We start from the raw sequence: 23,160 nt of genomic DNA on the forward strand, positions 1-23,160 counted from the left end.
TGGGGATGCCTTTGCCGCTCTTCTCCAGAAGCTGGCCATTCAGCTTTCCTTCTCCAGGCTGTCCAGTTAGTCTACACTCATGGCTTCTAATTCTGAATGCACATCAGAATCATGTGGGCTTTAAAAAAAAAAAATAGTAATACTGGGGTCCCACCCTCCAGGTTTCTCTCAGGCATGAGGTCTGGGGTGTAGCCCTGATGTCTTTACCTTTTTAAAGCTCTCCAGGAGCTTTTGTTGTGCAGCTCGAGGGGTGACCCCACAGGTCTGCGACCATGCTTGCGAACACAAGAGAGAGAATATAAGCAGGGGAAATGGGAAGAGGGCTCGCTCCATTCAGTCATGTGGACGGCCTCCTACCAGTCCCTGGAGAGCATTCTGAGAGTAAGGTTATTACGAAATGGGGAGATTTGGACGTGAACTTGGGCTTAGGTGCTGCCTTGCCTTGCACCCAGCTGTCGTGACTTAGGTGGTTTTGACAACCTCACAACAGAATGTATCTGTTTAACTTCTCCTTGTCTTTCCTTTTTTTTTTTTTTTTGGGTGAAAGTGCTTTAATCGATTGTCTGATAAACCCACTTCAAGAACAGATGGAAGAATGGAAGAAAGTGGCCAACCAGCTGGATAAAGACCACGCAAAAGGTACGGGGGCAGGCTGTCTGCTGCGTAGCAGCACGCGCCCCGAGCAGAGCTGCGGATGTTGCCGGATGTTGCCTTGTGCCCTTGCTGGTGCCCCCCGCAGGGCCCCCCCGGTCCCACTTCTCCCATTTCGGCGTTGGAGGATAAGGACTCCCGAAACCTCCCTGAGCGGCTGATGGTCCAGGCTCTCAGTGGTCTTAGCTGTGATCGGCTGAATGAAACGTGAACGGTAATGCCAGGCTTCAACGCCAAAGATTCACACGTAAGGCATTCCAGCACGTTTCGAAAGCCAGCCTTTTAAAGAGAGAAGCTGACCTGGGGTCTCCTGCCCGGAACCACCACCCTCTCTGCATATGCTTCAACGAAAGCACCTCAGCACCTCGTGTGCCGCGCTCTGGGGGCAAAGTGGTCCAGATGGACACCTCCCCAGTTGGTCCTCCTGGACCCAAAGGCTAGGGGTACTGGCAGCGTGGAAGGGGCAGGTTTCTCCGAGGATCATACGACCTGCAGTGAATGCTGGGGAGGGAAGGCCTATGGGGAGATTGGAGGCAGGAGGAAGCCAGAAGGAAGGGTTGGCGCATAGCGGATCCCAGGAGCGTGGGACTGAGGGCCCTGAGTGGCAGCATGGGGCTGGGGGGCTCGGGGGGAGGGAAGCATCCGGGAAGTCTGCAAGGGAACTGGTCGAACGGGCAGTTATTTGAATATGAGGTCAGCAAAGGAGGAGAGAGGTGTCAGAGGCGGTTGTCACTTCAGATGTCCGCATCTGGGTGATGGAGGCGCCAACGACAGAAATGGGAAGTCCAGGAGCAGGTGTAGACTGGTGGGGGACGAGGAAGTCATTGTTGGGGGGACGTGGTGTATGTATGTGAGCCGCCCCTCCTCGGGATCCAGTGCCAGCCTTGGTGTGGGTGTGAGAGTAAGGCTAAGGCAGCTGGACCTTCCCCAGTTTGCCCCCACGCCGTCTGATCTCTCACGCCGGGGGCTTGGGGGCTCTTTGCTGAATTGTAACATCTGGCCAGCGTCTTGCCACATGGGTTCCTTTTTGAGCAAAGCACTGTGAATTTGGGCCTTTGGGAAAGCAAATCCTATTTTTCAATTTCCTGATACGTGGGCCGAGAAATTGTGGATTTTTCACTTTTAGTGAAATATCCCCGAATGACGTCTTTCTTCACAGCTGATACGAGTGAATACTATCAGGAAAAGACCAAGGTGCATTTTGTGGCTTTTCATGTTAATAATCACCCCTGGGCTATACAATGTCAGTGTGAGATTGTTATCATTTGGCATTCTGGATTAAGCTCTTCATTGCATGTCATCATTTCTGCTTTCTGTAATGAAAGTAATGGTTGTTCCTTAAAATATTTTCCGTTGCGCAAAGTGGTAAAATGATTCAATATTCTGCCTTCTTTTAGAATATAAAAAAGCTCGCCAAGAGATAAAAAAGAAGTCCTCAGATACACTGAAACTGCAGAAGAAAGCAAAAAAAGGTAACTGTACAAGTTCTGCCATTAATAGTGTTCCTTTGGGGAAACGAGCAACGTGCTTGGTTTGACTTGGAAGCAGAAAGCATCGGATTCAGACTTCGGTGCATATGACGGCCCTGGGGAGCAGGAGCACCTAGAATCCATCTGAATTAAAGTTCTCAAGTGCAGAATATCTATTAATTTGAGGCCCTTGCAAAGTTGTACATGACTTGTTCCCTCCCCCCTACCTTTGTCTCCAAAATGACAGTTTCCATGCCTATTGTGCTTTGTAATGAAACCTATAAATTTCTTGGAAGCCTTGGGATAATGCATAAAAGCCTTCATGCAAATGTCCTCTAGTAATTATTACAGAAATTATGTCCTTTTCTCCTCCATTGTTCACAGCCTATAATCTCCGAAACCCTTTATTAAGCCTTGTGAGAATGTTAGAAATGGCTGCAGTGGGAGCCTGGGAGCATGTGCTTTATAGAGAGCTTTTTCATGGTGTTCGTGAGTGTGGGGACTCCCAGGGAAAACCAGACTGGGGCAGCGTGGCCCTCCGCCCGCCTTCCTGCTTGCTGTCATCCACACACTGGCCCCCTGTCAGATCCGTGACCCAGCTCTGCTCTTCCAACGTGGACTGGGAATGTGCAGAGAAAAATCTAGCTACATCTACTTTGCAAGCATTTGTGACATTTTCCTAAGACCAAAAATCTAGGGACTCGAACTTGAGAGGGTGACATTCTTCCAGGCTGTTCTTCTTGATACCAGCTTTTTGAATTTGTTGTCTCACAACTGATGAAATGTTTTTGTTTTTTCCCATGAGGAAAAAGCTCTGTGTTTAGTGTTTGTTTGGGACAATGTTTGGGACAATTTTTAGGTAGAAACCCCCAAAACCAAATTTCCTCTTTTCCTAAATGGGCAGTTCTCATTTGGAATTAGAGGAAAATACATTCAGAGAGCTGGAGTAGTTTGGTGGAAGGGGGGCAAGGACTGGACAAAGTTTTTAAGCTTTGACAATTTTCAAAAATGTCTTCCCAGTTCTTGTAAAAACCGTAAAACCATTTCACGATAAGGGCAGGAGAATTTTCACCCATAACCAGATCTTCTGTCAGTTTTGGCCTCACCCCTTTGTTTTGGATGTGTTTTCTTGGTGCTTTTCAAACGTATGTTCTATCTCCCTGGCGCACCTGGGACCTAACATTGGACAAGTAACAGGGTTTGCGGCCAGTAACATTTCAGTGAGTCCAGAGGTAAATGCTTATAAATCAAATGGCCATCGCTTCCATCGAATCTGGGGTCCCATGGAAGATCTGGCTGGTAAACATTCGGGACTGATTTCCATGTCATTGACGGCTTGGCAGCTTTGAGATGAAAGGGATTTGGAAGGAAGGTCCAGGGAAGACACTTACAGGTTGGGAAAGGTTTGGAAGTTTGGTAAAAAGGAGGAGGGAAGAAAAAGTAGCTGTTTTCCCTTAGCTGTTCCAGAGTTCTCTTTCCAGAGGCCTTAAGTTCTTGGCTGCAGTGATAATCCTTTTATCTGAATTCTGCACGGAGGCTGGAACAGTGTGCATCTGTCACTCGAAGTCCCTGGCATTGTCCCAATTAGCAGAATTTGGACCTCCAGGGAAAGGCTGATGGGTTGATTGCAGTACAACACAAAAGGAAGTTTCTGGCAGTTAGACTTGCCCAAGCACTGGCTCAGCCTGCCTAGAGAGGATAATGAGTTCCCCATCGAGGCACCCAAGGGAAAGATTCAGGATGCCTAGGGTGCTGGACTGTGTAACATGAAGAGATGCTTCTGGTCCCAGGGCTCAGTAGAATTGGTATTTGGTTGGGAGGCTTCGTGGGGCACTTGGGCCTGAAGGCAGAGGATGGAGGCTGTGAGCAGGGGTTTCTGGAAGCATTCTTTCTCAGCGCTAGCCACATAGCTGGTGGTCTCAGGCACCATGTCCTTCCAGACAAGGTGGCCACGGTGGTATAGTTATGTACACGCACCAAGTCAGATCAGTTGCTTGGAATGTTCCAGATGATTTTCTCATTACTCCAGAGTACAACCAGAAAACAGTTTTCTTTCTTTCCTTTACAAAAATATTGTTTTTTAAAATATATAAGTGCATTTTTTTGACCGACTGCACACATTTGTGTATGTCTGAGGTGAATGGAACCTTCTAGAAGGCACCAGAGTTATCATTCTGTTTATAATGGAGTGCTCTCCTAGAAGACGGGTAGCCTGAGGATGGAGCAGGAGTGCTGCAAGTTCAGGGCCAGCAGAAATCTGGTTATTTGAGGCTTCCAGTGATTTGGGGTCTGGTTACCTGAAGTTTCCCTTGCTGCCAGAACTCCTCTTGAGGCATCTGCATCACCTTCCACAGGTGGTGGGTTTCTGGACTCTAGGCTTATAAAGTGTTGGTAGTTTCTTCCGAGATTTACACGATGTGTTACGATAGACACATGCTTCAGATACCTTTTTTTTTGTCCTGATAGAACTGAGTCTGGTAACCAAATAATCACTTCGCTTTTAATGTGTTTTCAGGAGATCACCAAGCAGCTTTCTGCCGTGCCTTTTTAAAAAAACTGTGATCTTTGATCTAAAAGCTCTTCTGACTCTCCTTTTCAAAATTTCAAATGCCTTTGTGCAGTTAAACATGGTGGTAGCACTGCTCTTGATTTTTTAATTATTTATTTATTACTATTAATTTAATTTATTACTATTAATTTATACATACATATATATCTGAGTATGTAGGCAGACACATAGGGGACGTCATTTTTGCATGTGACTAATTTACTTTAATTTTCACGCTGCACATATCACCTTTTGTCACATGCTTTATTGGGCTCTTTTTTTTTTTTCCTATAATAAAGACAGTGATAATTTATAATCTAAAGGTATTTAAATATTACCATCCAAAAAAAAACTTCGAATATTTTTTTGGGGATTTGGGTAGGTTTTATCTCAAAACCATTTTAAAACAACTTGGCATCTGCTCCAGCTGTGGGTGGGTGTACCTATTTCCGTGGAAGGCAGGGTTACCGAACACCTACCAGGCGTAAACGTGAGGCAGATGTTGGGAGCTGCAGAGATGGTACCCGCCCTCGGAGAAGTTCCAGGCTGATGCCCAGGGTTAGGGACCCAGGACAGAGCCAGCCTGAGTGACAGGCGATGGGGAGAAGGCTGAGGCAGCGGGAAGGTAGGGACGTGCTGTGGAGCCGACCCAATAGTCCGAACTCTAGAAGATGTCCGATGAGTCCTCATCAAGCCCTGCTGCTTGATGTCAGCTCGGGTCCCAGAGCTGGCCGAAACTTCACTGGGGAAGTGAGCGTGGATGGATTGTGGGAAACGTGTTCTGTTCTTTGCTTGCTTTTGCCACCTTACCGTACAAAGTCAGCAGCCTTCTCATTTAATTAACTCCCAGATTACTATTAATTTAAATGTAAAAATTAATTATGGTCAAGCCTTCTCTTTCCATCTGAAACTACTGAAAGCTTATCAGGACTTTCTTTGAGGCTGCTAAAACTGGAGCGTTCTACTATATTAACCCTGGAGCCTGACATTTCAATAGTTTAATCTATCTTTTTTGACCAGAGGCTGCAAAAAGCCAATACTATAAACCTAATAAACAGACTCACAGAGGTCTAGACGAAGACGTTATTTGCTCTTCTACTAAAATTTAACTTTATTATTTTTTTTTCATTTTTCACCCCAGTTTAAATTTTGTTTCCTGGGTTTCCCCAATTACTTTTCAAGTTATAGTAAATTATACTTGAAAGATTTTCTTGGTGTAAAGCATCTTAATTGGCTTCTTTGGGGAACATAGTCTTCATCTCTCTTCTTAGAAACCATGCCGTGATCTCTAGGGGGTGATGCTTACTAACGAGGAAGGTTTCTGTTTAAGAGGAGAAAGAAAAGTTTTAGCAAGTCAGGGAAGGGACCGTGGATGCGCAGCTCTTGGTGGAGGTGGGTTCAATTGCCCCGACAGAAAATCCGGTGGCAAACCACGGACTGTTTAACACATGAAAGGAAGGTAAGACTGCTGCTCGAATCCCAGTTTGACTTTATTATTTTCCTTTTTGTGTCAATTGTGTATCCTGCACTTTCTCACCGTGCGCCCCCCGCCAGTGGATGCTCTCGGTAAGTCTACCATCCTGACTCTCTGGTGGCTGGTCACGATGTGGTCCTTCCTGTGGGCTTTCCGTGGTTGTCCAGACCTATGCTAGTTGCCCAAGTTTTCCTGCCAGCTCAGAACAATCAGTTGTGCCTACTTAATTTTCCATAACTTTAAGACAATCGTGTGTGTTATGTGTGTTTTAATCATTTTCCTTTTTCGGTGTTTGGCCCTTTCATGGGTTAACCCAACATCCTGAGGGCCTTTGCATCATCATAATTCAGTATTAGACTCATGGAAAGAAGAAATACAGAGTGATTTGCACTGGAAATAAACGTATTTATACATACATATATATCTGAGTATATATGTATGCGTGTATTTATATCATAAAATGTGTAGAACTGCACTAAATAAACCCTCAAAATAATCCCCAAATCAGATTTGGCTAGCAAAATTTCTTTAACTTTGTCTCCCCAGGACCATCTAGTTCTTTTCAAAATGAATAATTCGTTGTCTTTTTAAAAAAACAAACAAACAAACAAAAAACAAAAGTATTTCTTATTTCAGCGGAGTTTGTGAAATGTTTCATTTCAAGGGTATCAGATCTTCAAATTCAGTAATCCCAGTGATTCTTCTTGACTGAATGTTGAACTTCATTCTCTGGGTGATTTGCTTTTGGAGTCTCGTGGCTATACCCTCTGTCTCGGAAAGGTCTGTCTGAGGCGTCCGTGTGGTTTATCTTGCCTTGAGTGTGCTGAGTGTCCTCTGAGACCATTTTTACCGAACAGCTCCAGAGAGGTTTTTGAATTGGAATCTGTCCTCTCCAACAAACACCCAAGTGGCCCGGGTCTCCTGTGATAGGTGGGGGGCCGAGATGGTCTGCTGTCATTCGCGTAGGACCCAGCTCTGTCTCTCCTTCCCCTCATGGTGACGTTGGCCTAGTCGTTCCCCAACTTTATAAGCAGTGATCTTTTCCAGTTCTCAATGTTGTGAATGTGAAACACTTTGAACAAAATTTAGTGTACTTTTGGGAGGAAGGTAAGATAGCCCCCCCCTTTTTTTTTCTTTTTTTGCATATTATTACGATCACATTTATATAACCTAAAATTCACCATTTTAAAGCGCACGTGTCCGTGGCTTGTAGTACATTCACAGTGTTGTGCGACCATCGCCACTGATTCCATAACATTGGCACCACCCCGAAAAGACACCCCCTGCCTTTTGAGCAGCCAGTCCCCATTCTCCCTGCCCCCAGCCCCGGACACCCACTCATCTGCTTTCTGTCTCTATGGATTTGCCTCTTCTGGACATTTCATATAAAAGGAACTGTACAATAGGTGTCCTTACGATGACACAGAGTTTTACTAGAACCTTCGCTAAGAGCCTGGCCTGAGTCCGTCTGTGGAGTAAACTGGGCATTTTATTCGTTTTGAATGATGGGCAGTAGGGTTGGGGATGAGGAAGGAAACCACACAGCCCTTTGGCTCCGTAGCTTAACCTCTGCTCATCTCAGGAGAAATTGCCACAGCTCCCTCTGTTTCTTTCTCTCGCAGGGTCCACAAGGCTAAGCCACAGTGACATGTAATCATAGCAGTGAACTTGGGCATAAAGACATAAGAGAGCAGTATGGCTTGAAGCCCTCATAAAAATTTTTTTTTTTTACAAGTTTTAAATCCTTTTTGAACCTGGACATAGACATTTTAACACAGTTTCACGCTAGTTAAAATGTTCTGGTTCAACAAGAGAAAAAAATATATAAATGAAACTCTCCTTTGGTCTACTTAGAAGAATTTACCTTGAACCCTGGGTTCCTGCATAAGCTTGGCTGGGGGCCTCCATGAGGGAAGGAATTTACAACTCAAAATGTATTCTGCAGGGATATCCTGCCTCCTCGAGGAACTGAGACTCTAGTGGAAATAAGCCAGCTAGTTTAGTCTGGTGTGCTCAGCGCTGTGAGGAGTATGAGCAAAAGGTATAGCAGTGGGCAAAGAAGGAACTCAGCTCAGCCTGGAGGCAGGGAGGTGATAGTGAGCAAGATGGAAAGGGATCAGCTGGTGGAAAATAGGGCGAGGGATGTTCAAGGTAGAGGGGACAGTGTATGCCCACACATGGCTGTCACCATTTAGACAGGAGCACCGGAACCCTGGTCAAAGGTGACCATGGAGCGAGGGGGCACTCCGAGGGCAAGGGTATGTGCTACCCTGAGTCAGCTTTTCTGGAGGCTGCCAGTCTCCCCACAGGTGGACTGGACTCATAGGAGATCCACAGGGATCCCTCCCCTTGCTCGGCCTCAGCTCCCTGGCTACCCCGATCTGCCTCCAGAGGGTTCCATGCCTGGGCCTCATTTGTGCTCAGACTCCAAAGTGGACTAAACTTCTCCACCATCAGTGCTGAGTGCCTTCCAGCAGGAGCGTGGTTTATGCATCCCACGGCCACAGCAGGTGTATGCCCACGTCCCCGCGCGTGTTTCTTCTATACTTAGAAAGCCAGCAGAAACCACTGTCAGAATGCCCCTCAGACCTACAGTCAGTGTGGATCGTTCTCCCTGCCTCCGTGGTAAAAACTGGACATGTCTGGGTCTCTTCCAGGCACCCCTGCCTTTGGTTCTGGAAGAGGGATAGTTCTAGGAGCCCTCTTCCCCAGAGGGAGTTCCCACCTAAACATCTACAGTCTGAGCTGTTAGTGGGTCGCCTGGCTTTCTTGCCCGGCATGGGGCAGAAGACCTCTTTGCTCTGTTCCTGCTGCTGAGCCTGAGGGACAAGCGGCTGCTCAGAAGCTGGCGTGGCTGGCACGAGGGGCCCCGCACGGCTGTCCACCACCTGTGTTCTGGGTGTGCCTCTGAAAGTCGTCAGGAATTGCCAGCCCCTTAGGACCTCCTGGGCCACTGGAGTCAGGATGGAGCCCAGAGGGGCCCCCCCACCCCCCCGGTTGCTTCTGGCTGTCTAGGTTCCAAGACCTGGCCCTGGAAATCTCTGACTACTCTCTGCGGTCACCACCTCACTAACACGTGTCGGCTGTCTGCAGAGCAACAACCCAGCCCCCGTCCTTCCTAAATCCTGCCATAGGTGGTGAGGGGCTGGCCCGTGGTCCAGCTGCTTCCCCCATCTGCACTCACACCAGTGCAGATGGTAAAAGTGTGCTTTGGGCCCGAACAGATGATTGCTCTGTGGAAACTGAAGCTGGAACAGTTCCTTCTGAAATTGGGAGCAGGTGATGGCTTCAGCCTTCGGAGGTGGTTTGGCCACGAGCAGCCTTGCGATGTGTCTGGGGATTTGGATCCAGCTGTAACGCAGCGGGGAAGGCTGTTGAGTCACGGCTTTGCTCCAGTCTTGGGGAAGGCATTCCAGGAGCACGCACATTTAATTATGCGGGAAGTGATTGAATGGGTGCCAGCCTTAATGGGAAGACCTGTGCGACATGGACAGCGAAGGACTTTGTAATAATGGGTCAGCACTAGGGAGCCACGGCGTGATGGATGTCATGGCCCTCGGAAGCACCGGGCAGAGCCGCGGGCAGAGCGAGAAGTGCAGCCAGCCGGTGGGTGACACAGCCAGTCCTTGGAGGCCAAGCCCCGGGCTAGCGGGCCGGTGGGGAAAAGCACAGCCAGGGGCAGCCCGATCCTTCCACCTTGGTGGAAGCAGGAGTGGCGAATTTTCCTTTTTATACTGGTGCGGCATTCCGGAAGGCTGTCCCTGCCTGAAATCAGTAGAGATGTTGGAATTGAACCCGGAGAAACTCCTGCAAAGGGCTGTCACATTGGAGAAGAAAGCCGGTGGTCCTCAGAGGCGGGGGGATTCTTTGGCCGTATTTCACAGCTGAGAATTGTAGGTAAAAACAGGCCACGCGGACCGCCCCCCAACCCCCCGGGGGCCCAGAGCTGCCAACCCCCTTCCTTTGCAGAGCTGGTCTCTGGGAAAGCCTCACCCCCACACAGCTCACCAGGGGCCTTGCCTGCGACTCTGGTTGGCTGACCCCAGGAGCTGAACTGCTGAACTGTCCCTTAACACAGTGAGGCTGTTGTCATGGGCTGGAGCACCTGGCTTCCCTGTGGCTGCCTTTAGGAGCCAAGGGAGAGGTATTTACAGTGGCCTGGAGGGGATACAACAGGAGCCCAGTGGAAAGGCCAAGAAATGAAAGAACAGCTTGCTTGCAATACTGATTTCTTATACAGTGTGGTTTTCACCTCCTCAGTGGCTGGTGCGGTGATTCGGGGGGGTGGGGGTGGCAGGTCTGCCTCGCTAGAGCTGCAAGCCATCCCCGGTTTTCACGGGCTAATTAGTTCCCAGCTGGTGCAGTCTCTGTCATTCATAAACATCCTGCGGGAGGACTGCGGATGCGCGCCGTGCAGCAAGCCATTGAGGGAGCTAGGTATGAGTGCCCCCCACCCCCCGATAGCCCCCGTGTGCAGCTAAGGAAGCAGAAGTGGCCTCTGCCCCCAAGCTGTCCCCAGGGTGGCAAAGGCATTTATGTTCTAACGTCAGTTGTCTGACGCCTACGACTGGACCCAGTTTTGACACTAACTACCCAGAGTTGGCATGGGTCCCAGAGGCTAAGGGCCCAGTCCCACAAGACCGCCCCCACCTCAGTCACTAGCTACAAGTGGGGATCCCCAGGCTGCCCACACTTTGGCCTGGCCAACCTCGAAGTCAGGGTTTCCTATGGACTCCCCTCAGGGTTGCTAATTCGTTAAAACAGCTCCCAGAACTCAGGGAAGCACTGTACTTAGGATTGCTGGTTTGTTCTCAAGGGTACAGATGAACCCTCCGGTGAAGAGACGCACAGGGTGGTGGTGGGGCGCGTGCAGAGCGGCCGGGCCTCCCTGGGGTTACCACCCCCCCAACACGTCGGTATATTCCCCGGTCAGGAATTCCTCCTGAAACCGGCCGTTCATGTTTTTACCCCGGCTTCATTACGGAGGTACGATTGAGTAGGCATCGGCCATTGGTGACTGAAAGCCCACTCCCTCTCCCCTCCCTGGAGGTCAGGGGTGGGGGCCGAAAGTTCAAGCCTCCAATCCTCTGGTTGGTTTTCCTGGCCAGCATCTCCCATCCTGCAGCTGTCTATCTAGCCCCCTACCCTCCCTGTCACCTCATTAGCACGACAGAGACACTCCTGCCATTCTGGAAATTCTAAGGCTTTGGGGAAGTTCTGTGCCAGGAACTGGGGCAAAGACCAAATGTATGGATATTTGTGTTCTGTTCTAAGACAACACCCTAACGTCTTACGACAACCCTGTGACATGGCAACATCAATACAGTTCGTTATGAAGAAAATGCTGGTGCTTACGGAGGAGGCAGGGGCTGGATTTTGCTTGGGGGAGCCGAAGGTTTCCAGGAGGAGGCAACACTCCAGCAGACTCCTGAAGGTTGAATCAAGAGTGCCTGTAGAGAAAGGGGCGGGCGGGAGAAGAGAGGAGTGTGCGTTCCGGGGGCAGGCTCGCACAACAGCAGCGCGGCTGGAACCTGGAGGTGGGTTTCGTCCATGTTTGGTTCAGTTACTATGGAGTGGTGCCTGCTAGGCGTCCTGTCGGGGCCTAGATGCTGGGCTCACATTCTCCCCGTGCCGAGGGAAGACGGAAGGACGTGCTGTATATCGAGACCTTCCGTGGATGGGAGTGGTCTTGCATCTTCCTTCAGGTGCAGGCCTAGGCACGAGTGAGCTGGCTGACCGCTCACAGCCTTTCTACCACGTTCAAGACGTGACTTTCGGAGAAGTGAAGCCCTCGTAGGCTCCTTGGCTTCTAGCAAATTCTTCTGTGACCATGTGCATTTGGATTAGGTAGTGACCCAGCTGGATGCCCACGACCAGGTGGCTGTTGCTGTCCAGGCGGGGGATGACCGTGGCCAGGGCTCGGGGAAGTGGCCCCAGGGATGGAGAGAGGCAGGTGGGTTCAAGAGCTTTTTAGGGGAAATGTGAGAAAGAGGAGTTGAAGGGGAGGCAAATTTCAGGCAAGCAGGTGATGGATGGGAGAGCGTGTCCTTGACCACGGAGGAGGACTCCTTTCAATGACCGAGGATCCTGAGACACCGCGGGTGCTGAGCCACGGGTTGGCAGGGGACATTTCCTAGTTGTCCTCCGAGCCTGTCTTTGCTTCGATTGAACAGCTGATTGCTCAGGGGCCAGCAAATCCTGACGGATTCATCCTGATGGATGATGGGATGTTATGCATTTCTGCACAGCACAGAGGACGTGGAACCGAAAGCTCCTTTAAAACAACCCGTGTGCCCCGCACACTGTCCCCTGCCGAGGCGCCCAGTGCGGGGAGGATGGCTTCAGAGATGCTGATGGCATCGGACAGAGTGATCACCACACACGGGCGCTGGGCTGACTGCCTCCTGTGAGTGACCTCCTGTGGTCTCCAGACCACCGTGTGGGCTAGGGACGGTCATTTGCATCTCACAGATGGGGGGACATGGAGGGCACAGCCTGGCGAAAGAATAACAGAAATTGAGTTTGAAAATGCTAAGTCAAAAAGCCTTCAATCTGGTCTGATCAAATCTATCAGTCTTTTGATTTCTGGTGGTTTTCCCTTTGGGCAATCACTCAAAACTGCTACGGGATAGCAGAGCAGAAGATTTATATCCGGACGACAAGGACAGCGGCCTTTTGATGGGAAAGGGGAATTACCATTCCAGTTCCCACCCCCAGCCTCACCTTGCACGTCCATTTCCGTATTTGTATCCCAAATTTCAGTATTTCCGTCCCATATGATTTGTGAGCTAGAGCAATGTGAGCAAGTGGGTGCCTCCAATGAAGTGCTGTTGTGTGTGTGTGTGCGCACGCGTGCGTGTGTCAGGGGCAGGTGGAAGTCACCTTGTGGGATTCTGCTGGTTTCCCTGTACTTCTTTCTCAGGAGAAGGAGATGACTTCGGGTATTTTCCTGACAGTGGTCTTGACCCCGTGTGTCCTGCGCTGGTCCTTCCCTGTCAGAGAGCCCTTTGCCTGAGAACGTGTCCAGCTTGGTTCAGCCCCTGGGCTCAGGTGTGGGCTACAGCGTGTGTGTGAACGGCTGGGAGGTTCCGGATCATGCTCATCACAGTTGACTGGCTTTTTCCTTCGGGCTGTCGAGGACACAGAGCACGTAGCTCCTGGCAGCTTGTGTGCAGGGTTTACGCTTGCTGTGAGCATGAAGTAGAGAGCATGGGCCTCTGAATAAGAAAGACCTCTGGGTGGAGTCTAGCCCCATTCCTAGCTCGGTGGCTCTGTGCAAGCCACTTTGCCTCCCTTGGTCTCAGTTTTCCCCTCTGTCAATGGGGGGTATTAATTCCTGCCTTGAACATTGATGTAAAGATTAAGGAAAATAAAACGTAAAATGTTTGGAAGATACAGGATCTTCCTATCATTCCAGACAGCTTTATAAACTCTCCCTACTTAATTAAAATAAAAAATGAAATCCTTTCTCCTTTAGGGATGCTGCTTTGGCCCATGATGTGCCCATTATCAGTACTTTGTCCCAGTAGCATTTTCTGTAAAGAGAACCATCCTATGACTTCTAGGGGAGTAAAGGACTCCTGGCTATTGTTCGTTAGAATTCTCCAGCATGAATACAACCAAGGCCTGGAAACTGGCGGTGGGGGAAAGAAATTCTCAAGACTAAGGTGACTTGGGTTTTAGGGAAAAGGTCGTAAGCGACTCTTTGCTCAGGAATTTTGTCTGGAAGGCCCGCTGTGGCTGCTTGGCTGTCCTGGGATTGGTGAGTTTTATAGCGTTAGGCCCTTTAAGGGCAGGATGGTCAAGGCCACTGAGCAATCTCAGGCCAAGTTTTTCTATCAGTGCCTCATTCACTGGCAGATATCTGGGTGCCTGTCTTCAGGCACGTGTGCTGGGCGAGAAGGTATAGCACTGAATGGAAACCTCTGTGGGGTTTCTGATCAGTAGGGCAGACTGGCATCAATCGAAGACCTCAAAAAATAAAGAGGAGATTTATACTGGGAGGAGAGTCCTGTGGGATCCGTGTAGGACTTCTGAGATCAAGTAAGAAAACCCAATCGGGTGAGAGAGTTCAAAAAGGATGTTCATGAAGGCTGGAGAGTTGCCAGGTGAACAGGCGCTTAGGTGGGTGCGAGGAGGAGAGCATGTATGAGGATGGGACGGAGCTGGACCCCGGACCCCAGATCCCAGAGAAGGGCCTGTGAGGTGAGGGGAGGAGGGAAGGGAGAGTGTAGCCTGAGAAGGCTCCTAAGAGGCTGCCAGTGAGTGGATGGGCTGACCGGGCATGCCTTGGCAGGCAGGCGGTGTTGAAGACATTGGACTTTTCTTGAAAGCACCGGGAGCTATTGAAATGAAGCAGTACTTTGCATTTTGCAAGTAATCTGGCGCTGCCCTGGGCGGGCATAGGAGGTGACAAATTAGGGGACATTGTAGCTGTCCAGACTAGAGATGGAGGTGACCCAGGGAGGGTGGCCATAGCAGAGGTGAGCCAAGAGGATGGAGTCCAGCCCAGTGGGAGCTGGAGGGGCCGGCTGCGCGGGGCCAGTTGGCACGGGCTCCCTGAACATTGCCGGCGGGAGCCATGAGAACGGGCTTTTGTATATTGGCTCCGCACCCATACAGCTCTGGATTGTGTCTTAAAACCAGTGCAACCAACTAGGACATGAAATAATTTCTTCCACGGTTTTTTTATAAATATAATTATATGTTGTGTTGGTGAATTTAAGAAATACACATTGTGTTTCTAGGTTATGATATATCTGAATGGAAATGTACTCACTGTGTCTGTAATTGTAGCCGTCTTTACGGATTATACTTATTTTAGAATACTACAATTTGAAAGTCTTATAATTATAATATAATACATATTTAAGATAACTTTGCTGTAATTATAGAATAATTGAAATTTATATTTACCAGATTAGATGACCCTGGGTCCCCGTCACTTTGCATTCCTATGGAGGTATATGCTTAAAAGTCAGTGTTAATTAATTGCAGATAGAAATGTGCTTTATACCCTGTGAAAGGAAGGGAAGAGCCACATTTTCCTAATTTCTTATAGGCTGATATGAGGAGAAATTGCTCCTGTAATCGAAGCACATCCCGGTGGACTTGGTCAAGCACTGTGGGTTTTAATCTATCTTCCCGACTCCCCTCCACCCTCGTCCGCTGCAGTTGAGAACATTCTGATGCCTGGGGCCCTCCACGTTTTGTTAGAACATCATAGAAGGATGGAAAGACTTAAAGAGGCCTTAGGCCAGCCCCGGAGAGGGGCCTGGCGGTTTTGTAGGCTGCAGAACAGCAGAGAATATTGAGAAAGCGTCCCAGGGCTTGACTACCGGAGGCTTGTGCCAGGTACAACTTCGGTGGCTGTGGATTCAGCTGTACAAATCAGTAATTTAAGAGTGGAAGAGAAAGCCCCCATTTCTCATAGGGCCGATGACACCCCAGCCTTCCCTCCTAGAGCGTGTGCCCGCCGACAGTGGGTGTCCTCGGTGGGGAGCACCTGTCCCCTCCCTGGCCAGTCCCTAGTGAGAAGGGGCGCGCGCTCTCTCGGGTCCCCTGTCTGCTGCAGATGCGTGGAACCTGGGGTCCGGGGCCAGGTTCCTGTGTGGGGATGATGCCCCGCATCCTTGGGGAGACACCAGAGGCAGTGGTGGGGAACCTGTAGGAGGTGCTAGAATTATCCTGAGGGGTAGGCAGTCAGCTTGGACATAGGCAAGCTCTCCGCTGGGAATTGTTGGATCAAACCCCTGCATGGAATTCATTCCTGCCTGTTGTAGCCGTCATGCGTTTGTGCTCCCTTGCCTCGTGAGAGTTGCTCATCCTGTGTTCACTGTGCTTTACCCGCCGTCCAAGGCTTTTTGAGGGGTGACTTTTGACTACGTAGGATTTTCCCTGTGCGTGCTCACCTACAACCTCATCCCCGCCCAGGAAGTGACTTTTCCTTAATAAAATCCAGAGACCTTTTCTGTTGGGATGTTCTTGAAGCCTGACCACCTCTTGCTCCAAATTAAGCTTTCTCATCTGCTTATGAGAGAAAACATGGAACATATTCCTACTTTCAAGGCAATTTCCCCTGACCCGTTCCTTCTTCAGACCAAATAGCGCATTGCATTTAATGTTCTCTACATCTTTTTAAAGAGGGGCAGACGGTGACTGCTCAGGCCCCTTGCCAGGAGGCGAGTGGGGTTCCTTCGTGCGGCTGAGGCCGTGGGGCAGAGGAGGAGGAGTCCAGCCTCCGGGGGGTCAGGCCACGTGGGCTCTGTCCTGGCTCTCCAGCTTTCCCTGAATGACGCTGGACAAGCCGCTCACCTTCTCGAGGCCTCCGCTTCTACCGAAACAGAAGCAGGTTGGACAACCCTGAAGGCCCCCTCCGTCTCTAACATTCTGTGGTTAAAATGACCGTTTATTGAGCGCCTGCTGTATACACACATGGCACTGTCATGGGTATGGGCTGGGCGGGGAGAGTTCCAAGGCCCGGCCCTGAAGGGGTTTAGAAATGTTTTCTCTGTTCAGGCGATAGGCAAAGCCCCTGCGTGGGGACACGAGCACAGAAGCCTTTGAGCTGGGCTCTCGGGTGGTCACCCCCTTGTCCGCACCTACAAATCAGGTCTGCAGTCGCCTCTCCTGACACAGTGCCTGTGTTCGTCTTCTAGCGTAGCAGACCTTTTCTCTGAAAAAGCAGAGCGTAAATATTCTTAGTCTAGGGGCCATACGGTGTGTGTTACGATTCCACTCTGCTCTTGCAGCAAGAGCGGGTATAGTGGTGTATGAGCACGTGGGCGTGGCTGTGTGCGAATAAAACTTTATTTATGGAGATAGTTTGCTGACTTTAGAAAGTTCGAGTTAAAAAAGGTTACCACTCCAAAAAAATAAATAAACGGTTAACACTTGTCTTAAACTCTAGAAATGGTTGCCTCATCGTCACTGGGTCTGTGGACATGGCCGGGGATTACCTCACACGGGGCAGGCTCAGCACTGACTCTACCTTTAGGTTTTCACCAGCGGAGACCTGACTGTAGGTCTTTTTGTTCCTGGGCTTGTTTTATAAGAGGAACATTCAGGACGCTCCACTGGGGAGTTACACTGACTGCCAGGGATTCCCAGGGGCCTCCCCGAGACAGGAGAGCGGAGGCTTGCCATCTTTGTCTTCAGGGACAGAAGCTTCTGCCCGAACACAGGCTCTTTGATTGCGGCTGACCCGACAAACCAGCGTGTACCCATTTTGGGAAACAACCACAGGTCCTCACCTTGTTCATCCCTTAGGCTCTCCGGAATGTTCTAAAAAGAAAGAATACTGTCTGGCTGCCACATCTGGGGTTTTGTTGGCAGAAGTCTCTGTGGGGTTGCACAAGGCAAGAAGGCCAGTCAGGAGGGGTCACCCAGGAAGTCTTCCTCGTCGGGAGGATAAAGGCGCCCTCCGGGCATTGGAAACAACCGGAAATGGCCGGTCCTCGGAAAACAGCAACCTTACATCCTGAGTATCCTTAAATAGTTGTTTTGAGTCCGGGAAAGAGGTGATGTCCACTCCGGCCAGGACTCGAGGGAGGAAGGGCATTTATTTTAGGGCTGGTGTTTCAGCGAGCCACGCTCGGGCCTTTGTTTTGTTTCCAGGGAGAGGCGATATCCAGCCTCAGTTGGACAGTGCTCTCCAGGATGTCAACGACAAGTATCTCCTGCTGGAAGAGACAGAAAAGCAGGCGGTCCGGAAGGCTTTGATTGAGGAGCGCGGCCGATTCTGCACCTTCATTGCTATGCTGCGGCCAGTGATTGTAAGTTATTGGAAAGCTCTGGAAGGCTTCAGCTGCCAGTTTGGAGGAGACTTTCCTTTATCCATCCACCCGTCCTTGAGTCCCGGGGAATTTGCTGCGTGTCAGGGATCGTGATGGCGGAAGTGCTTCCGTAGGCCGGTGACGCTCTCCGGGTCGCCGTTCCTTGTTCACGGTTCTTAGCACCGGTTATTCACTTACTCTTTCTCCCCAAGTCAAGAAGGCCTTGCAGGGTGGTTCTTAAGGTGTGGTGGTCCCCAGGCCGGCAGCGTCCCCTGGGAACCGGTTAGAAATGCAGCTTCTTGGGGCGCCTGGGTGGCTCAGTCATTAAGCGTCTGCCTTCAGCTCAGGTCATGGTCCCGGGGTCCTGGGATCGAGCCCCGCGTCGGGCTCCCTGCTCGGCAGGAAGCCTGCTTCTCCCTCTGACCCTCCCCCTGCTGTGTCCCTTTCTTGCTGTATCTCTCTCTGTCAAATAAATAAATAAAATCTTAAAAAAAAAAAATGCAGCTTCTTGAGCCCAACCCAGACCCTCCTGAATCCAAACCTCTGGGGTGGGGACCCAGTCATCTGGGTTTTAAACAAGGCCTTCAGGTGGTTTTGAGACTCAGTGGCCGACTTCAACACCAGTGAGTGACCGTGAAATTAATATGGGAAGATCCTCAATGAATCAGTGCAGACTTAATTTTTTAAGTAAATCATTTGCATGCGATAATTGAGGACTTCTGCTGTCAGCATTCTTGAAACTGGTAAGACACCAGCTCATTTCCCTCAGCCCTAGCAAAATGCCCAAATATGAGTCAGCCTCTGAGCATAGAACTTGTCCGTGGCTCATTCTTGCCCAGGCCTGCAGTCCCAGCTTGGCACTTCAGTGGAGCAGATGACTCCCTTCCGTAGTCCCCTGCTCCTGTCTCGCTTGCCGTTTATTAAGTTGGTGGAAAACACAAGAGAGAAGGGGGATAGTTAACGCTACTGCACACACGTGGGTTGTCACAGAGATCCGTTATCCGATCTGGACCCAAATCACTCCCACTCGGGTCAGCCACTGAAGTGGAGTGACTTCAGAGCAGGGCCTCAGCCCGTGGAGGGGCTGTGCTGCAGGATCCCGTGAGAATACGCAGGCGGACCATCTGAGCAGGTGTGCTAACCCCCCCCACCCCCCCACCCCCGGCACTGCAAGGAAGGCCACGTGTTTGCTTTGACTTGCTCACCATGTCTGGGGGGCACAGTCACTCCATAATTATGGCAGATTCCTTTTTCCCTTTGTGTTTCCCAAGAGAGAGGGAAGGCGGTAGCGCCTTCAGCACAGATGTACCAGTCTCGGGTGCCTTTTCTGAAACGCTGAAAGGGTTAGACAGAGAAACAGTTGGACCAAGACAAGGAAGTGAATCACTCATGATGACAACATGTTGTGCATTACTGTCCTTCAGGAAGAAGAAATCTCAATGCTAGGGGAAATAACTCACCTTCAGACCATATCAGAAGATCTGAAAAGCCTGACCATGGACCCTCACAAACTGCCGTCCTCAAGTGAACAGGTAGGAGGCGTGGGTTGAGCACTCAAGAGAGCAAACCAAAGACCTAAAGGTTCAAGGTCTTGAGGGTTCCTTGAGGCATTATCCCATTTAAAATCCTATCGGTGTTTCACATGGTGATACATAGTCGTCCTCACTGCGAGCCATTATAGAGCACCTGCTGTGGGCCAGGTAGTGTTCTAGGCTCTTTGCATAGACTTCCTCAGCTAATCTTCACTGTTATTCCCATTTTATAGAGCAGGACAGTGAGGCACGGAGAGATAAAGTCACTTAGCCAGGTTCACCTAGCTAATTAGTGGCAGAACTGGGATTTGAACCAAGTAGTCAAGAGCCCGTGGTCTTAACCATTGTGTTTATCTGTCTTCTAGAAATAAACTCGTATAGGAACATGACCGTGATCTTGGTCATCCTTGTGAACCAGTCTCACTGAATTTCTCCCATTCTAATTAATTAATGCGTGAGGCTCTCTCTTATGAAAAAGATGACATTTTTCATGCTTATTCATTTAGTTCACATGACAGTAACATTATATCAGGTTGGAACAGCTGACGAATCACGTGCTGGCTTTTGCCCTTTGTACAAAATTCTTATTGCCTCCCTGGAGAACCAACTCTGAAGACAAACACAAGAGTGTATATTTTCTGTTCTATAAAATTGCTTTTGTTAAAACACAGCCGGCGTGCATTGACTCAATAAATAGACATTTATTGAGCATCTACTGTAAGAATGAAAGGTAGACCTCACATTCATGTACTTACTTGTCAGGCGGGGGAGCCAGATGCAGAAGTAACTGCAAAAGAATTGGCTTTTGCTCCTGATTCTGCCAGGTTTTCAAATACCAAGTTGTGGTCAGATAGGGCACAAGTGACCACCAAATATCAAGCAGCTAAAATGCAAGATCAACCAATCCTGAAACCGTGATTGAACCTGTAGTTCTCGAAGACAAAAATCCTATAAATTCTAGCCTGGATTATAAATGACTCTTGTAAATTGTCCATCTATAACTGTAAATCAATCTGTCTCTCTCTCTCTCTCTCTAGACTGATATTCATGGTCCCCTCCCTCCCCCTGCAATTTTTTTTATATTTTTGCTTGTGTCAGAAAAAGGATGAGGACATTGATGGATTGGTGGTATGGTTCTTTAATTTAAAAAAAGACCTGAACAACAGTTTTTACATTATACCTCTGGATGATGGCAGAATTTTGATGTTACTGGTAAAGATTTGATGGATAACATTTCCCTCCTCAGCTCCTTGCTTACCCACTTGGCTCTGTCCCCTTAGGTGATTTTGGACTTGAAAGGCTCTGATTACAGTTGGTCGTACCAGACGCCACCCTCTTCCCCCAGCACGACCATGTCCCGCAAGTCCAGCGTCTGCAGGTAAGTCAAGCTGGACCCTGCTCCTCCTGACACACTCGAGAAGCATCTAGAACAGTTCTGCCATCTGCAGAATTGTTTCCTAGCAGTTTTCTGTTTGACTGTTCTTGGCTTGCTGACTGCAGAGTTTACTGTCCTCTTCTTGAAGGATGGAAGGTTCACCATGCATCACTGATCCTTCTTGGTGTCCTCGACCGACTGATCTTTTTCTTGGACTTTCCGAAGCCAAATGACCTTCCCCTTCTTGTGAATGAGTGTTGAGAGTAAAGAGCAGGTTGGATCTGCCAAATCTGTGTCCGGTTGTGTCTCTGTACACACTTGTGTGTGTGTCCTTCCATATTTGAGCGTGTCTAGTGAACACTGAACAGTGATTTCAGACTGAAGATGCTACATCCTGACGTTCCGGAACCTGAAAATGTTGGTTGATTTAGCCTCTTTTGTAGGCTGTGTGTGTGTGTTTGTGTCTTTGACAAATCTACTGGGTTTTCAGTTTGGTAACCAAGAAAACCATCTCACTGGTATAAAACGAAGCTGCATGAGTATCTTGTCTCTCTTAGAGTGTGAGCTTCAGTCGAAAATCCCGTAGCGCTGACGGCATCAGCTATGAACTTGGCGGAGCGCAGATGCCCTCTTCTGGCTGATTGGCAGGCTGGGGGGGGGGGAAGCAAAAATTATGATGCTCATGCCCAGCCGCAGTCATTCCCTCTGGCACACTCCCCTGCATCTGTCAGAGCGTCCGCACCAAGTGATTCTAGCCTGGGGCGGTCACACAGCCTTGACCACGTTAGCTGTCAGCGTTGGCGAAATTTGACAAGACTCTCTTGCCAGGAGCAGAAACCGCAAACTTTCTAATCCTGGGCTGGGTTGTTTGTTCTATCCCTTCTGATACTTCTACGACTGTACTTTATATCTCGGTTGGGACCACAGAACTCTGTTCAGGTTTCTGGTTTTCGTAATTTGAGTAATTACCGTGCAGAGCGTTATTCATTAGAGGTGGAAATGGAAGCAGACAACACCTCCAGGGAGTGTATCACTTCTCGACATCCTGTTGACTGTTCGTCTCGGAAGCAGACAGCTTAGCACTGACTCCCTGGTGGTGGTGAAAGCTGCCCGCCTCTCTCCAGGTGTGCCGGTCACACCCAGCCCACAGATACGGTCACAGATTCCTGTGGTCAGGGTAAAGCCGTTCATTAAAGCATCAGCTTTGTTAATAAGAGGTACAGCACGGTGACACGGACACACTGAGTTGATTTGCTGATGTTCTTTATGATGGTCTTGAACCAGGTTCATGTAGGATGGAATCACCTCGAGGAGTCCCTTGGCACCTGCACTTCCAAGGCGTTGGTTGTCTGGGTTGACCTTGGTTTCCTGGCCCCAGATGGTCCATCTAAGGGAGACACTCGCATATTCTAACCGGGTGGCGCTGCAGCCTCATGGTTTTTGTACAGGGTCATGGGATTCTGCGAGCTGCTGAGCAGAGACGATTAGCCCCATCTTTTCCTGCCACAGACATTAGGTCTGTAGCTTTGGTGGTAGATGACGTGGCAGAATCGGGTAGCACTGGACTCTTCAGAATCATGGGCCTCCATGCTAAGGTCACCTCGTGGCACCATCAGAGAAGTGAGTCCCGGCAGACTCCTGGTTTATGATAACTCTAGTTTTCTCTCCCCTGCTTACGTGAAGAAGCTTTTGTTTGCTACCTGAATCATCTGGTGGTTTTGAAACCATGCCTTACCGTTTGCCCCGCTTTTCTGTGGCAGGTAGCTGACTGCATTATGTTCTCCCCCCTCCCCCGCGCCCCCCCCCTCGGTTTTCGTGTCGCTCCTTCCTCCTTCCCTCCCATGCCTGCCCCCTCTGCTTGCCCCCACAGCAGCCTGAACAGTGTGAATAGCAGCGACTCGCGCTCCAGCGGCTCCCACTCCCACTCCCCGAGCTCCCACTACCGCTACCGCAGCTCCAACCTGGCCCAGCAGGCGCCCGTCCGCCTGTCCAGCGTGTCCTCCCACGACTCAGGATTCATTTCCCAGGACGCCTTCCAGTCTAAGTCACCGTCCCCCATGCCGCCAGAGGCCCCCAACCAGGTAAGGGGGCCCCGGGCTCCAGAAGCGGCTGTGGCGTCTAGTGCCCGGGCCCCCGCCCGTGGCTGCAACCAGGGAAGGACGTCGGCTCTAACAGACCCCTGTCCTCGTCCCACGAGAGACCTCTGGTCTAAGCTGTCACCTTTAGATGAGTTGTTTCCCCAAAGGGCGAGAACTCTTAAGTTGGGGTTGAAGCCTGTCTCCATGGTGGTGATGGTCGCGTCACCCCATTGGGTTGGGGAGTTTTCTTATGCAAGGA

The 23,160-nt window shown here is 49.8% G+C and overlaps 1 protein-coding gene across 8 annotated transcripts in view; it reads left to right on the forward strand.

Moving 5' to 3' along the window:
- The window catches only part of MTSS1 (MTSS I-BAR domain containing 1), a 160,007-nt gene that overhangs the window by 126,206 nt on the left and 10,641 nt on the right, over positions 1-23,160 (forward strand). For 4 of the 8 annotated variants that reach the window (XM_078072024.1, XM_078072028.1, XM_078072030.1 and 1 more), the window contains exons 5-10: positions 548-639; positions 2,049-2,135; positions 17,759-17,916; positions 19,341-19,448; positions 20,729-20,826; positions 22,694-22,904. In XM_078072024.1, coding sequence (XP_077928150.1) covers positions 548-639; positions 2,049-2,135; positions 17,759-17,916; positions 19,341-19,448; positions 20,729-20,826; positions 22,694-22,904 — 754 coding nt within the window. The remainder of the gene's footprint in view (positions 1-547; positions 640-2,048; positions 2,136-17,758; positions 17,917-19,340; positions 19,449-20,728; positions 20,827-22,693; positions 22,905-23,160) is intronic. The other 4 variants (XM_078072025.1, XM_078072029.1, XM_078072031.1 and 1 more) reach the window with 1 other exon arrangement.

Source organism: Halichoerus grypus, chromosome 5 (assembly GCF_964656455.1).
Source record: "Halichoerus grypus chromosome 5, mHalGry1.hap1.1, whole genome shotgun sequence".
Taxonomy (NCBI): Eukaryota; Metazoa; Chordata; class Mammalia; order Carnivora; family Phocidae; genus Halichoerus; species Halichoerus grypus.